This window comes from Mesocricetus auratus, unplaced genomic scaffold, assembly GCF_017639785.1.
Source record: "Mesocricetus auratus isolate SY011 unplaced genomic scaffold, BCM_Maur_2.0 Super-Scaffold_100054, whole genome shotgun sequence".
NCBI classification, from domain to species: domain Eukaryota; kingdom Metazoa; phylum Chordata; class Mammalia; order Rodentia; family Cricetidae; genus Mesocricetus; species Mesocricetus auratus.
In genome coordinates this window covers 1,860,971-1,875,025 of record NW_024429231.1, presented here as the reverse complement: position 1 = coordinate 1,875,025, position 14,055 = coordinate 1,860,971, and the positions used below count along the sequence as shown (strand labels likewise).

Below are 14,055 nucleotides of genomic sequence, written 5' to 3'. Positions count from 1 at the left end.
CTCCTAGTGGCACCCATTATGCCTCCTAGTCCCTATACCTACTGTGGACCGTTCTCGCGGATCATCCTGGCCACAAGCATCTAAGATGGACTGCAGCGGATATGCGGCCATTCGGCTGCCTCTACAAGAGGGCTCTGAGCTCGCACAGAGCCAAGGCTGATCTGGTCCTTTGAACAAACACCGGGCTTGGGGTGGGGGGTTGGACGCTGGAACTTCAAGGGGGCGGGGAGAGAACGCGGAGGGATTGGAAAGGGGCAGGAACACAACGCGGAGGGATCAGGGGGCGGGGATAAAATCCGGGACCTGAACATCCAGTTAGGTGCACGCAAGGTGGATGTGGGCTTTAAGGTGACAAGTGACAGCCGAAGACGGTTAATCAGGTCGTGGACTCATTACACAGGGACTGGATATATATATGTGTGTGTGTGGGAAGCTGGGAGGAAGGAGGTATCCATGCGATTGAACCCAGGAGCCTCAGTTGCTGACCTCTGAACAGCGTAAGTACAGGGCAGGGCTCAAGAGGGGCTGTGGGCCTTGTATTGGGGTAAGCTAGCGGGACTCTCCATCAATTGTCCTGGACTCCGTTCACTCATCACCAGCATCTCTCGCTGCCGAGCATGCGCAGTAGGGTGCTTCCTCTCCCATCCCTCTCCAGACCCCATAGTGAAAAGGATCCCCCATGCCTCCGCCTTGCAATGGGAATTGAACATTGCCACCGTCGTCGGCAGATACTCATTTCCCTATAGGTCTAAAAACTAGTATGTTTTATTTGAAGCCTCACAACTAATCCTAGATCAGTTTCCCTCCCCCACTCCAAATACTGAGCACTGAATTCTCAGCGAGACAGCTTGTTCTCCACCCCGCTCCACAGAGGTCCGCAACTGAATGCCCCAAGCCCTCTAACCCTCCCGCTGTGAACTGCAATACCCCTCAGGTGCTTTGGGAAGAGTGTGGAGTCTGTGGCCTGCTGTGGGGAAGAAGGGGTAGGATCTGAGAGAGGGCACTGGGGGTTGGACCGCTGGGTCTGAAGGAGAGGGGGGTCTAGACTCCTAAGGGCCTGCATCCGGAGCCTCCCAAGGCCTGAGAGCAGAAGCCCAAGTCTGCACCCTGGGTCTGAGGGAGTGGGCACCGAGGTCCGGGGGAATGACTCCATCTCCCTCCCAGGGACCCCAGGGAGCATGGCTGAGGCACTGCAGGCCTCCAGCTTGCTTTCTCCACTGAGCTCCGATGGGGCAGCAGAGCTCTCCTCCCCCGTGTGGCAGGAGATTTACCTCTCTGGTCTGCGCTCCTGGAAGAGGCATCTCTGGCGTGTCTGGGTGAGAAGGGCTACTTCCGTTCTGGGGATCTAGTACCTGCTTCCGGGGTTTCTGAAGCCCACTTCTGAAGATCAGGATGTCCAGTCCCAGGCCACTATTAGCTATGTGTGCCTTCACCTGGGATGCTCTGTCCCACCCGTTGGCCTCCCCTGCTCAGCTCTTCACTCGCCCCAGAATTCTCCCCCAACACACACAACTTCTCCCCCACAACTTCTCCCCCAACAACTTCTAGAACTCAAGTCTCCTTATCTTGATTTTATTTTTCTATTTATTTGTTGGTGTTGAGGGTCGGGACCCAGGGTCTTGAACAATCTAGACCAGCTTGAGTAAATAATGCCTTCAGTCCCTCACTGGTAGATTCTAGGAAAGTGCCCTACCATGCTCCAGATCCTCATGGTAGATTCTAGGAATAGGCTCTATCCTAGCCAGCCCCAACCCCCTTACCTGGGGATTCTAGGCAAAGGCTCTACCCCTAAACCATTCCCCCAGCTCCTTACTGATACATTCAATAAAGGGGATCCTGAGTTCTGCTCACATCTGGGACCCTATAAGCCACTGAGAGTGATATAGAGCATGTCCTCAGAGGAAATATATGACTGACGATGTCCTTTTCTCACCACAGAATGACTTTCTTACTGGTATGGTCCCTGCAAGCCCCCCTTAGCTGGCTTTTCCTCTTCAGTGCAATCCAGCTTGCCTGTTTCCTCCAGCTGGACCCTTCTCTAGGACTGATGGAGAAGATTAAAGAGTTGCTTCCAGACTGGTAAGGACCCTCCTCCACACCTGTCACCGCCCTAAACCTCACCAAGAACAGTATGGTCTATAGTGTGAGTTCCAGGACAGGCTCCAAAGCTACAGAGAAACCTTGTCTAGAAAAACAACAACAACAACAAAAAATGTAATTTCTGGAGCTTACTTTTTTTTTTTTTTTTGGTTTTACGAGACAGGGTTTATCTGTATTGTTTTGGAGGCTGTTGGTCCAGCCCTGCCTCGAACTCACAGAGATCCACCTGCCTCTGCCTCCCGAGTGCTGGGATTAAAGGCATGTGCCACCACCGCTTGGCTGGAGCTTACTTTAATAGAGGTACAGCCAAAAATAAAAACAAACAAACAGGAGGGCTCCCTCTCTTTCATTTCATACTTTTACTTACCTATTTCTTTTTTGAGACAGGGTTTATCTGTGTAAAGACGTTTATGTAGAGATTGTCCTGGAATTCCCTATGTAGACCAGGCTGGCCCTTGAACACACAGAAATCCACCTGTCTCTGCATCCTGGGTGCTGGGATTAAAGCTGTGCACTGCCACTTCCCAGCTATCTTAAACAGTTTATTTGTATGTGTGTGGGGTTTTTTTGTTTTTGTTTTTTTTGGTTTTTTGAGACAGGGTTTCTCTGTGGCTTTGGAGGCTGTCCTGGAACTCGCTTGGTAGTCCAGGCTGGTCTCGAACTCACAGAGATCCGCCTGCCTCTGCCTCCCGAGTGCTGGGATTAAAGGTGTGCGGCACCGACGCCCGGCTTGTATGTGTGTTTTGACTGCATGTATGTCTGTCTATGCACTACATGTGTACAGCGCCAGAGGAGGCCTAAAGAGGGTATTGGATCCCCCAGAACTAGAGTCAAATTGTTGAGCTGGGAATCTAACCCGTGTCTCCTACAAGTGCTTTAAACGGTGGAGTTGTCTCTTCAGTCCAATTTTGTTTGTTTGTTTTGGTTGTTGTTTTTGAGACAAGGTTTGTCTCTATAGTCCTAACTGTCCTGGAACTCAATATATAGAGTAGGCTGACCTCCAATCTCCCTGTCTCCACCTCCCAAGACTACCACATCAGGCTTTCTCTCTCTCTCTCTCTCTCTCTCTCTCTCTCTCTCTCTCTCTCTCTCTCACTCACTCTCTCTCTCTCTCTCTCTCTCTCTTTGTTGGTTTTTCAAGACAGGGTTTCTCTGTATTGTTTTGGAAGCTATCCTGGAACTCACTCTGTGGACCAGGCTGGTCTCGAACTCACAGAGATCCACCTGCCTCTGCCTCCCGAGTGTTGGGATTAAAGGCTTTCTATCTCTTATCACATAGTCAGACCTGAAACTTTATCAGGGGGCAGGTGAGGTGGCTCATTGCTTTAATCCCAGCACTGGAAGTCACAGAGGTCCGCCTGCCTCTGCCTCCCAGGTACTGGGATTAAAGGTGTGAGCCCCCCCCCAGCCAGTGCTGGGATTTTAACGTTGTACAACCACACCCAGTTTATGTGTGAATTGAACCCAGGGTGTTTGCATGCTGGACAAGCACTGGACTATGGTGTGCACCTGCTCCCAGGAAAGTGATTATTTTAGAACCTTGGTGCTTCCATAAGGGTGGTCATGGGCACCAGAAGGACACCCACTTCATGAGATCAACGTGTGTGTCAAATGTGGTTGTTTCCAGCCCATCCTGCAGCTGCAGCCCACTGCACAGCCTCAGGGACTCCACTTTCTATTCATCTCTCTCAGGGGGGGACAGCACTATCAGCTCCGGGGGCTCCTGGCAGCAGCACTGTTTGCCTCGTGTCTGTGGGGGGCCCTGGTCTTCACACTTCATGTGGCTCTAAGGCTGCTTCTGTCCCACCATGGCTGGCTTCTGGAACCTCATGGTACTATGTCTTCACCCACAAAGACCTGGCTGGTATGTGAGAGGATCTGGACTTCCAGATACACACTGCTGTCCCTCTTTCTGGGTCTCTGTCTCTGTCTCTCTCTGTCTGTCTGTCTCTCTGTCTCTGTCTCTGTCTCTCTCTGTCTCTCTGTCTCTGTCTCTCTCTGTCTCTCTGTCTCTGTCTCTCTCTTTCTCCACCCGGCCTCTCCTCTGTCCATGTCTTGTCTTTGGGTCTGTGTTCCTCTCTCTGTCCCTCTCTTTCCCTGTGGGTCTTGGTTTCCTCTCCCTCACCTCTGTCATCTCTCCCTCCGCACATCATCTGTGGTCTCGATCCACATCATCTCCCCCTCCCTCTCTCCGTCGCCTCAGTCCTCTCAACCTGTTCTTCACTGTCTCTACCTCTCTCCCGTCATCATCTCCATCCTCCCTTTCCCTCCCTCATCCATAATCTTATCCTCCCTCATTCTTCTCCATCTCTCCATTCCCCCTCTCCATCATCTTCGTCGTCTCTGCCGCACAGCCTCTCTCTCATCCTTCCCCTCTCCCCGCACCATCTTCGTCCTTCCTGCTCTCTCCCCCGACTTGGTCCTCTCCTCTGACCTCAGGCACTTGTTCGAATCTTCTCCGGGAGGCACCCAAGGCTGTTCAGCTTCCAACGTGCGCTCCCGCGGCAGCCGGTGCCCACAGCACAAGAGACCATACGAAAGGTGGGCGTGTCCCGGGTGGGGCGGTCCCGGGATGGGGGCGGCGGGGCTCTGACGCTCTGCTCCGCCTCTGCCTGCAGTACCTGGAGTCGGTGCGTCCGGTGCTTGAAGACGACGCTTTCGACCGCACTTCGGCTCTGGCGAGCGACTTTTTGAAGCTGCAGGCACCACGGCTGCAGCTCTACTTGCACCTCAAGTCATGGTGTGCTTCCAACTACGTGAGTTCTGGGGGCACAGCCCGGCCCCTGTGGTGATTGGCTTGCGATTGCCTTGTCCAAGTGACTGGCCTGCTCCAGCCTGCTTTTGATTTGTGGGATAATGAAATTCCAGTAAGTCCTAGCTCTTGCTCAGTATCCCGCCCCTTTGACGGCACTTAAGCCCCGCCTACGCTCTAAGTCCCCTCTCCCCCACTCTGACAGGGTTTCTCTGTGCAGCCCTGGCTATCCTAGAACTCTCTCTAGGATAAGTCGGCCTTGAACTCAGAGATCTGCCTGCCTCTGCCTCCTAAGTGCTGGGATAAAAGACGTGTCACCATGCCCAGCTAAGTCTGTTTTTATGTGTACGAGTGTGTGCATGTCTGTATGCCTGGGTGTGTTACATGTATCCAGTATCTACAGAGGCCAGACAAGGGTGGCAGATCTAATCCCCTAGAGCTGGAGTTATATGCAGTTGTAAGCTACTCTGTGAGCGCTGGGAACCAAACCCGGGTCCTCTACAAGAGCAGTCAGTGCTCTTAAGTGCTGATCCAGCTCCCAGCTCCATCTTGTTCTTTGAAACAGGGCCCCTTTCTGAGACGTGGGGCTTGCTGATTGGGCGAGGGTGTCTGGCCAGCGGGTACCCAGCAGTTCTCCTGTCTCTTCGTCCCCCGCACTAAGATTACAAGTGAAGCTGTAATCTCAGTGCTGCACCTGGCTTTTATGTGGGTCCTGAGACTTGTTTGAAAACAAGCACTTGCCAGCTGAGTTATTGCCCGTTCCCTTGTTCTGTTTAATGGGTGTATAATATTCCACAACTAACCAATCCATCTATGGACACATAGGTTATTGCTTGTTGCTAAGCATAACCAATGGCTCCACTGAGATGCCTTCTGCCGTGTGACACAGGGAAGTCTGTGGTGGGCTCCCTGGTGACACCACCCCTCCCCCACAAGGTCTCAGCCACCCTGGCTGAGCATCTCTGATTATCCTCCCAGGTGAGTGACTGGTGGGAAGAGTTTGTGTACCTGCGCTCCCGGGGCTCGCTGATGGTCAACAGCACCTACTACCTGATGGTGAGGAGGGGATGGGGCAGTGGGCGGCAGGGGCTTGCCTTGTGGCCTTGGTGACCCATGCGTGATATGATAAAGTCCAGAACGCTGTCTGGAGCCGCCATCCCATCTGCTTGGTCAGAGCCCCTACCAGGGACAAGCATGGCCTCAGTGTATTTGTGTCCCTCCCTTTGCCACCAGGACTTCCTGTATGTCACGCCCACACCACTGCAGGCAGCACGTGCAGGCAATGCGGTCCACGCCCTCCTCCTGTACCGCCACCTTCTGAACCGGCAGGAGATCCCACCGGTAAGCCGATCCCTGGGCTGGGGGCGGCGGCTCAGGGCGGGGGCCGCGGCTCAGGGCCGCACACAGGGCCCGGCTCAGGAGCCCTCGGCCTCCCGCAGACGCTGCTGATGGGAATGCGACCCTTGTGCTCTGCCCAGTTCGAGAAGATATTCAACACCACACGGGTTCCAGGAGTGGAAAAAGGTGAGGATAAGCCCCGCCCAGTCTCGTGCCTTCTGAGACAGTGGCTTTGGCTGAGAGCAAGGCTTTAGTCAGCCTGTGGGGCTCTCCGTCCTGACTGGAATGATTTGTGTGGCATCAGGCAAATCATTGTCCTCTCTGATCAGGCCTTAGTTTCTTCAGCTGTAAGATGGAATCCTATTGACCTGGGGAGGTATAGAGTTCAAAATAGTCTAGTGTGGGGACAAGGCAGAAGAAAGTCTTTCTGTAGAGTTTTTTTTTAAAGAAATATATATATATATATACAAGTTTCTCTATGTAACAGCCTGGCTGTCCTAGAACTCACTCTGTAGACCAGGCTGGCCTCAAAATCACAGAGATCCACCTGCCTCTGCCTCATGAGTACTGGGATTAAAGGTGCGTGCCACCACTGCCTGGTAAAGATTTATTTATTTAATGCATAGTGTTCAGCCTGAATGTATTCCTACAGTCCAGGAAAAGGCACCAGATCTCATTATAGATGGCTGTGAGCCACCTTGTGGTTGCTGGGAATTGAACTCAGGACCTCTGGAAGAGCAGCCCTCTTAACTGCTGAGCCTCTCTCCAGCCCGAGCTCTCCTCTTCTTTACATTTTATTTTATGTGTATGAGTGCTGTGCATGCATGTGTGCCGTGGGTGTGCCGTGGGTGTGCCGTGGGTGTGCCGTGCCTGTTGAGATCAAAAGATGACGTCAGACCTGGGGCTGGAGTTGCAGATGGTTGTGAGCAGCATCTGGGTGCTGGGAATCACTGGATCCTCTGGAAACACAGAAAGTATCCTTACCCACTGAGCTGTCTCTCCAGCCCCTTAGCAGAATTCTTGCCTAGCACACAGGAGGCCCTTGGTTCCATTCCAAACACCAAATGAATGAGGTGTGGCAGGCCTGTCACCCCAGCACCAGGAAGGTAGAGGCATGAGAATCAAGATTCAAAGTCATCCTCCGCTACATATCAAATTTGAAGCTAAGCAGGGTTACACCCGGACTATGGAATACTATACAACTGTCAAAAATAACAAGAGCATAGCCCAAGGGACAGAGAACATGATTAGTAAGTGGGTGTCTTATGCTGTAGCCTCTTCCCTCCTTGTGTTCTGCCCATACTCCTCCAGACTATCTCCGTCACCTCCAAGACAGCCAGCATGTGGCTGTCTTCCACCGGGGCCGGTTCTTCCGTTTACAGACCCACTCTTCCAATGGCCTGCTATCCCCACGGGCCCTAGAGCAGCAGTTCCAGGAGATCCTGGATGACCCCTCCCCAGCCTGTCCCCTTGAGGAACATCTAGCCGCTCTGACTGCTGCTCCAAGGTGAGAGCCGGTGGCCCGAGGTTACAGGGATGCACTGAGCTCCAGGGAGCAGGCTGGGCTCCGTGGGGCAGGCTGGGCTCCGTGGGGCAGGCTGGGCTCCGTGGGGCAGTCTGGGCTCCTGGGAGCAGGCTGGGCTCCGGGGGGCAGGCTGGGCTCCGTGGGGCAGGCTGGGCTCCGTGGGGCAGGCTGGGCTCCGTGGGGCAGGCTGGACTCCTGGGAGCAGGCTGGGCTCCGGGGGGCAGGCTGGGCTCCGGGGGGCAGGCTGGGCTCCGTGGGGTAGTCTGGGCTCCGTGGGGCAGGCTGGGCTCCGTGGGGCAGGCTGGACTCTTGGGAGCAGGCTGGGCTCCGGGGGGCAGGCTGGGCTCCGTGGGGCAGGCTGGGCTCCGTGGGGCAGGCTGGACTCCTGGGAGCAGGCTGGGCTCCGGGGGGCAGGCTGGGCTCCGGGGGGCAGGCTGGACTCCTGGGAGCAGGCTGGGCTCCGGGGGGCAGGCTGGGCTCCTGGGAGCAGGCTGGGCTCCGTGGGGCAGGCTGGGCTCCGTGGGGCAGGCTGGGCTCCGTGGGGCAGGCTGGACTCCTGGGGGCAGGCTGGGCTCCGGGGGGCAGGCTGGGCTCCGGGGGGCAGGCTGGGCTCCGGGGAGCAGGCTGGGCAGGGGAGAGGGCCAGCTGGGCTCAGGCCCATCCCACTTGGACAGGAGTATGTGGGCCCAGGTTCGGGAGTCGGTGAAGACCCATGCTGCCACTGCCCTGGAGGCTGTGGAAGGGGCTGCCTTCTTTGTGTCCCTGGATTCTGAGCCCGCGGGACTGACCAGGGAGGACCCTGCAGCTTCCCTGGATGCCTATGCTCATGCTCTGCTGGCTGGCCGAGGCCATGACCGGTAAGTCTGTCAATCAATCCCCCCCCCCACCCCCACTCCAGTATAGACCTCGGGCCTCCTCCACACCTCAGCAGCTGAATCCAGATCCACGGACATCTGGTAACCCCAAACTCAGTTCAGTAGAACAAGGAGACCTCTTGCCCAGAGAACCCATCTACTCAAGACCCCAGACTCTTTTGCTTTTTTGAAACAGGGTTTCTCTGTGTAACAGTTCTAGTTGTTGCTAGTTACTGGTCAAGATCAACTTCTCCATTGAGCTGTGGTCAGTTAATGGAGTGTGGTCCCATGATAGAGGATTATTTAACCATAAAAATAGATCCGAGATTATGGGTCTGTTCCTCGCCTCTCCAGTGCCTCAAACAGAGCTGAGTTCCTAGAATAACAAAAACAACAAAGCAAAAAAAAAAAAAATTCCCTGAATTTTACATCCATGTGGAGACTACTTGCAGTCACCTCTAGAGACTGGAGCCCTCTTAGAGGCCCCCAGAGCCGGCACCCTGCTGATTCCTCTGCCTCATCTGCACCCTGAAGCACATCCCCACACAACATAAGTTCCAGAGGTGCCCACATTGTCCTCCTGCCCTGCCTCTTGGTGACCCATCTGAATTTTTTTTTTTTTTTTTTTTTTTTGCAGCTGGTTTGACAAATCCTTCACCCTTATCGTCTTCTCCAATGGGAAGCTGGGCCTCAGCGTGGAACACTCCTGGGCTGATTGCCCTGTCTCAGGACATATGTGGGAGGTGCGTTCCTAAGGCTGGGTTCCAAAGACAAACCCTGAAGACCTTGGAATAGAGACCCGGGCTCAGACGGGCAGAGAAAAACCCAGCTAAGAAGTGGGTCCTGCCTGGGGTGACTGGGTCACTGGTGCTCAGAGAAGGGAAGTGAATTTCCAGGGTCACACAGCAGGAAGGCACAGTGACAGTGTGATCATAGACATGTGACACTGCTCACCCATGCACATGCAAAGACAGCGAAACACACATGCACACACAAGGTGTTGTAGCACACATTTGTAATCCAATCACTTGGAAAGCAGGAGGCTCTTTAGGCTGCGCCAGTCTTGCTGCAAGACGGAACAAAACTGGCTTTGGGCTCAGCTGCCCGACCGCTCCTGCAGCCCTGGGTTCCATCCCCAGCTGCACATAAGATGGTGGTGGTACATGCCTGCCCTTCCAACAGTAGAGGCAGGAGGATCCGAAGCTCAGGGTCATCCTCAGTTCCACACTAAATCTCAGGCCAGCCTGGGCTACGTTAGACGCTGTTTCAGAATGAAACAGAAGGTCTGCTGGTCCCCCATCTTTATAAGCAGCTGAGAGAGGTAGAAATGTGAACCCAGAGGGCCGAACAGCAGGTAGATGCTCATCTGCAAACCTAAGCATCCCACAGCACTGGCTTAGAGAAGCCCTCCTCCCCACGCTGGGCCCTCTTCAGCTCCCTCTCTCCACAGTGGCCTCAGGCCAGAGGGGGATAACTGGCAGTTTTACCCACAGTTTACCCTGGCCACAGAGTGCTTCCGGTTGGGGTATGCAGCAGATGGCCACTGTAAGGGACAGCCTGACCCTGCTCTGCCCCGGCCCTGGCGCCTGCAGTGGGACCTTCCAGAACAGGTGAGATTGGGCTCTGATCTCCCCTGTGAGTCCCCAGCCTTCACCCGAATTTATGCCCAGTCTCAGCTGTCATATCACAGCAGACACACCCACTGCCTTGAGTCCACCTACCCCAACCCTAACCTCACCCCAGAGCTTCAGCTGTCCCCACCCCATCCCATCTTCAATCCCAGCCGCATCCTATCTCTTACTTGGGTCTATTCCTTCTCTCCCAAGCGGGCCTGTCCCCACAACCATAGCGCCACCAGAACTTCAGACTCCAAACCCAACAGCGAGCCCGGTCCCCTCAAACCTATTCAAGCTCGGCTATCTCTGTCCTCCGCCACCCCGGTTGTGCCCTACTCCACCCAGGGGCTCTCGCCCTGTCTTAGCCTCTTGTTTCTCTCTGTCCCACCCCACCTGGCCACATCTCCGTCTTCCCTTGCAGACCCTTGCCCAGCTCTATCTCAGCCCTAGTAAACCCCTCAGCCCTTCTTCCCCGGCAGATCCATCCGACCATCTCTCTGGCGCTGAGGGGAGCCAGGGCCTTATCTGACGACGTCGACTGCCACGTCTTCCCCTTTTCCCGCTTCGGCAAGAGCTTCATCAAATGCTGCGATGTCTCTTCAGACAGTTTCATCCAGCTGGCCCTGCAGCTGGCCCACTTCCGGGTCGGTTGGGACCCACGGTGCCTTCTCCAGTCCCTCTCTCCAGCCACCTCTTGTCTCTTGTCTTTGGTTTTGTCATTATGGGTCATCTGTTAATCCATCTTATGGGTCACTCATTGTGTTTTGGATCAACCTTTTGAGGGGGTGCGGGGCAGGGTCTCACTGTGTGACCCTTGCTGACCTCAAACTCACAGAGATCCACTTGCCTCTACCTTCCGAGCTAGACTAAGGCAAGCGCTCCCAAGACTGGTCAGTGAGCCATTTGCTGTAGGTTGACCATCTCGCTGTAAATCATCTTCCGGAACCTTCATCCTGTGTGGGTCAGCAGCCATCTTGTTGTAGGCCTGTCATCTTGATTCCTCCACATAGTTTTAAGCACAGGGAGGTTGGCTGGAGGTCAGGACAGAGGTGGGTCAAAGCTGTTCAGACCTTCGAGGCCAGCTGACAGGTTCTTCTGCTTTTCCCCAGGACAGGGGTCAGTTCTGCCTGACTTACGAGTCAGCCATGACGCGACTCTTCCTGGAAGGCAGGACGGAGACAGTGAGGTGTTGCACTAGAGAGGCCTGCCACTTTGTGAGAGCCATGGAAGACAAGGAGAAGACAGTGAGTGTGGGCCTCACAGGCCTCCGCCAATTTGTGTGCACAGTGGCGATGGCGGACGCCTGTGGGAGGGGCACCCACAACAAGGGACAAATCTGCTCCGTCAGTCTTCAGAAACCCCTGCCGGAGGCAATGGTGACAGACGGTGTGTGCTCGGGCTATAACGGGCTGGTGCACAGTACTAGGGGAACACTTGGCAGAGAACCGTTTCCACTCTCTTGTTCTCCTCACTTTAGCCTCTGTGAAGTCTGAAGTCATGTGACCATGGCCTCTGTCTTCACCACGCCTCTCTCCACCTGTCCCAAACCCTCAGCCATGAGACCCTGAGGCTCACTGGAGGACCTAAGGGTCCTGAAGTCAGGCACATACCGTTATACCTGGCTGTGTGACCCTGGACAAGTCACTTGTACTCTCTGAACCCATTTCCTCTCTGTAAAGTGGGGTAGATATCCCCGCCTTGTAGGCATCTTGGAAGTTGGCTTGAGGCCCAGTATGATCCAGGTCACTAAGCCCACACCCTGTCTTTCCATGACCTGTGACTGCCCTGGGGGACCCAGGACCAGCAGTGCCTTGCCCTGTTCCGGGTGGCCGTGGACAGGCACCAGGCTCTGCTGAAGGCAGCGATGTGTGGGCAGGGGATTGACCGGCACCTCTTCGCACTCTACGTCACCTCTCGACTCCTCCACATGCAGTCGCCCTTCCTGACACAGGTTAGGGGTGCTCAGGAGAATTGGGGATGGCAGAAGGGAGGGGGTGGGAGGGGGCTGAGAGGCGAGTGGGTTCTACAGTAGAGCACCAGTCCAGAATCCCCCACTGTGGGGCTGGGGTGTGGATCAGTGGTAGAGCCCCTGCCTAGAATTCCCCAGTGAGGGGCTGGAGTTTGACTCAATGGTAGAGCCCCTGCCTAGCGGCTAGAGGTCATGGGGTCAATCCCCAGCACGATAAAGAAAGGGACAGAGGAGAAAGCCCAGTAGAAAGGGCGGGGTGGGGCCAGGAGAAGGGGCATGCTTAGGGGGAAGAGGGCGCGGTCAGAGCACAGCCACTGACTTTGGAGGAATCAGCATAGGAGGAGGCCTGGCTTGCAGTGGAGCCAAGGGAGTCTTTTCCGCTCACGTGACCGCTGTTCCCCTCAGGTCCAGTCGCAGCAGTGGCCGCTGTCCACCAGCCAGATCCCCGTGCAGCAGATGCACCTGTTTGACGTCCGCAATTATCCGGATTACGTTTCCTCTGGCGGTGGATTTGGGCCTGTGAGTGGACTGTGGTCCGGCCGCTGGGCAGCCAGGGCCAGAGGGATGGGATTCCTGCCTGTGGGTGTGGAGGAGGGGCTGGCCTACTGGCTGGCTTCACTCTCCCCACTCCAGGCTAACGACCATGGGTACGGCGTCTCCTATATCTTCATGGGGGAAAACATGGTCACCTTCCACATCTCCAGCAAGAAATCCAGCACAAAAACAGTGAGATGAATGAATGCCTTCCATACCCCTCCCTAAATCTGGGATTGAGCCATTCACACCCCAGGGTCCCTGGGCTAGCCTCCTCTGTCAGACCTCAACATCAAGGCTGTAGCCTCCACCATCAGTACAGGGGTCTAGGGTCTAGGCCCCAGCCTTCTCCCCCAGCACTCCGGGGTCCATTGTTGTAGCTACCCCTTCAGCTCTCCCAGTCCTCCCTAGCTCCCCTCTGGTTCTCCACAGGACTCACACCGGCTGGGGCAGCACATTGAGGATGCGCTGTTGGATGTAGCCTCCCTGTTCCAGGCCGGGCAGCCTCTCAAGTGCCGCTTCAGGCGACTCGGGGAAAGCTCAGGATATAGACGTGGCTCTCTCTCCAGTAAGACTGTGGACCCCAGGGTCCCCACAGCCTCCACCAACTTTTGAGCCTCAGTAGGGAGCTGGTCTCCCTCGGGAAGCTCTGTTCCCAGGGCTGCGCTGGCACACAGGGTCACCAGGGATCCCCGCGCCCACCTGCTAATAAAGACACTTGAGTTGGGTGCGGCATCCACTGTGCTCTTGTGCAGGGGTGGGGAGCGCTGGGCACCTGTTCCACCACAACTTTGATTCCCAGTTGTGCTCACCTTCACCAAAACCACACCACCACCTGAGCAGGCTCTACGCCAAACTCCCTGGCCAGACCGGCTCAATCAACTCTATACACCATGAGTCCAGCGGCTGCCACCCAGCCCCAAAGGTGCATTAGAACTTCTCCACATAAGGTCTGAAGAGCAGCTCCTTTCTGGGAGGAGAAGGGCTTGAGACAGTGTCGTGGAGTCCAGGCAGGGGCCTCTGGCGCTTACTGTGGCAGAGGGTGGGCTTCGACTCTGGACCCCTGCTGCTGAGATGGCAGGTGTCACTGCGTCCCACTGCTGAAATCAATTGAGGCCCAGTGTCATGGCCGGGGGTGCTCACACCTTTAATCCCAGCACTCAGGAAGCAAAGGCAGGGGATCACTGGCGAGTCTGAGGGCATCCTGGTGTACAGAGTGAGTTCCAGGACAGCCAGAGCTACACAGAGAAACAATGTCTCAAAGCAAAGCAAAACCAAACCAAAAGCAGTAGCTCGGCTTGACGCTCCATCTAATGCCTCAGCCTTAGTTGCAAAAATGGGGTGAGAGGCTGTCCTAGGACATGAGG

General features: G+C 55.4%; 1 protein-coding gene across 1 annotated transcript; it reads left to right on the top strand.

Moving 5' to 3' along the window:
* Positions 1-289: 289 nt before the first annotated feature.
* On the top strand, positions 290-13,423 carry Cpt1c (carnitine palmitoyltransferase 1C). The gene is given in 21 exon segments (XM_040736098.1): positions 290-497; positions 872-934; positions 1,165-1,316; positions 1,939-1,971; positions 1,973-2,079; positions 3,793-3,964; positions 4,540-4,641; positions 4,719-4,856; positions 5,831-5,908; positions 6,086-6,193; positions 6,292-6,376; positions 7,502-7,697; positions 8,390-8,572; positions 9,207-9,312; positions 10,063-10,179; positions 10,665-10,829; positions 11,295-11,429; positions 11,984-12,136; positions 12,560-12,673; positions 12,788-12,880; positions 13,121-13,423. Coding segments are annotated over 19 exon segments (2,406 nt in total). The 5' UTR covers positions 290-497; positions 872-934; positions 1,165-1,178; the 3' UTR covers positions 13,304-13,423.
* Positions 13,424-14,055: the final 632 nt, after the last annotated feature.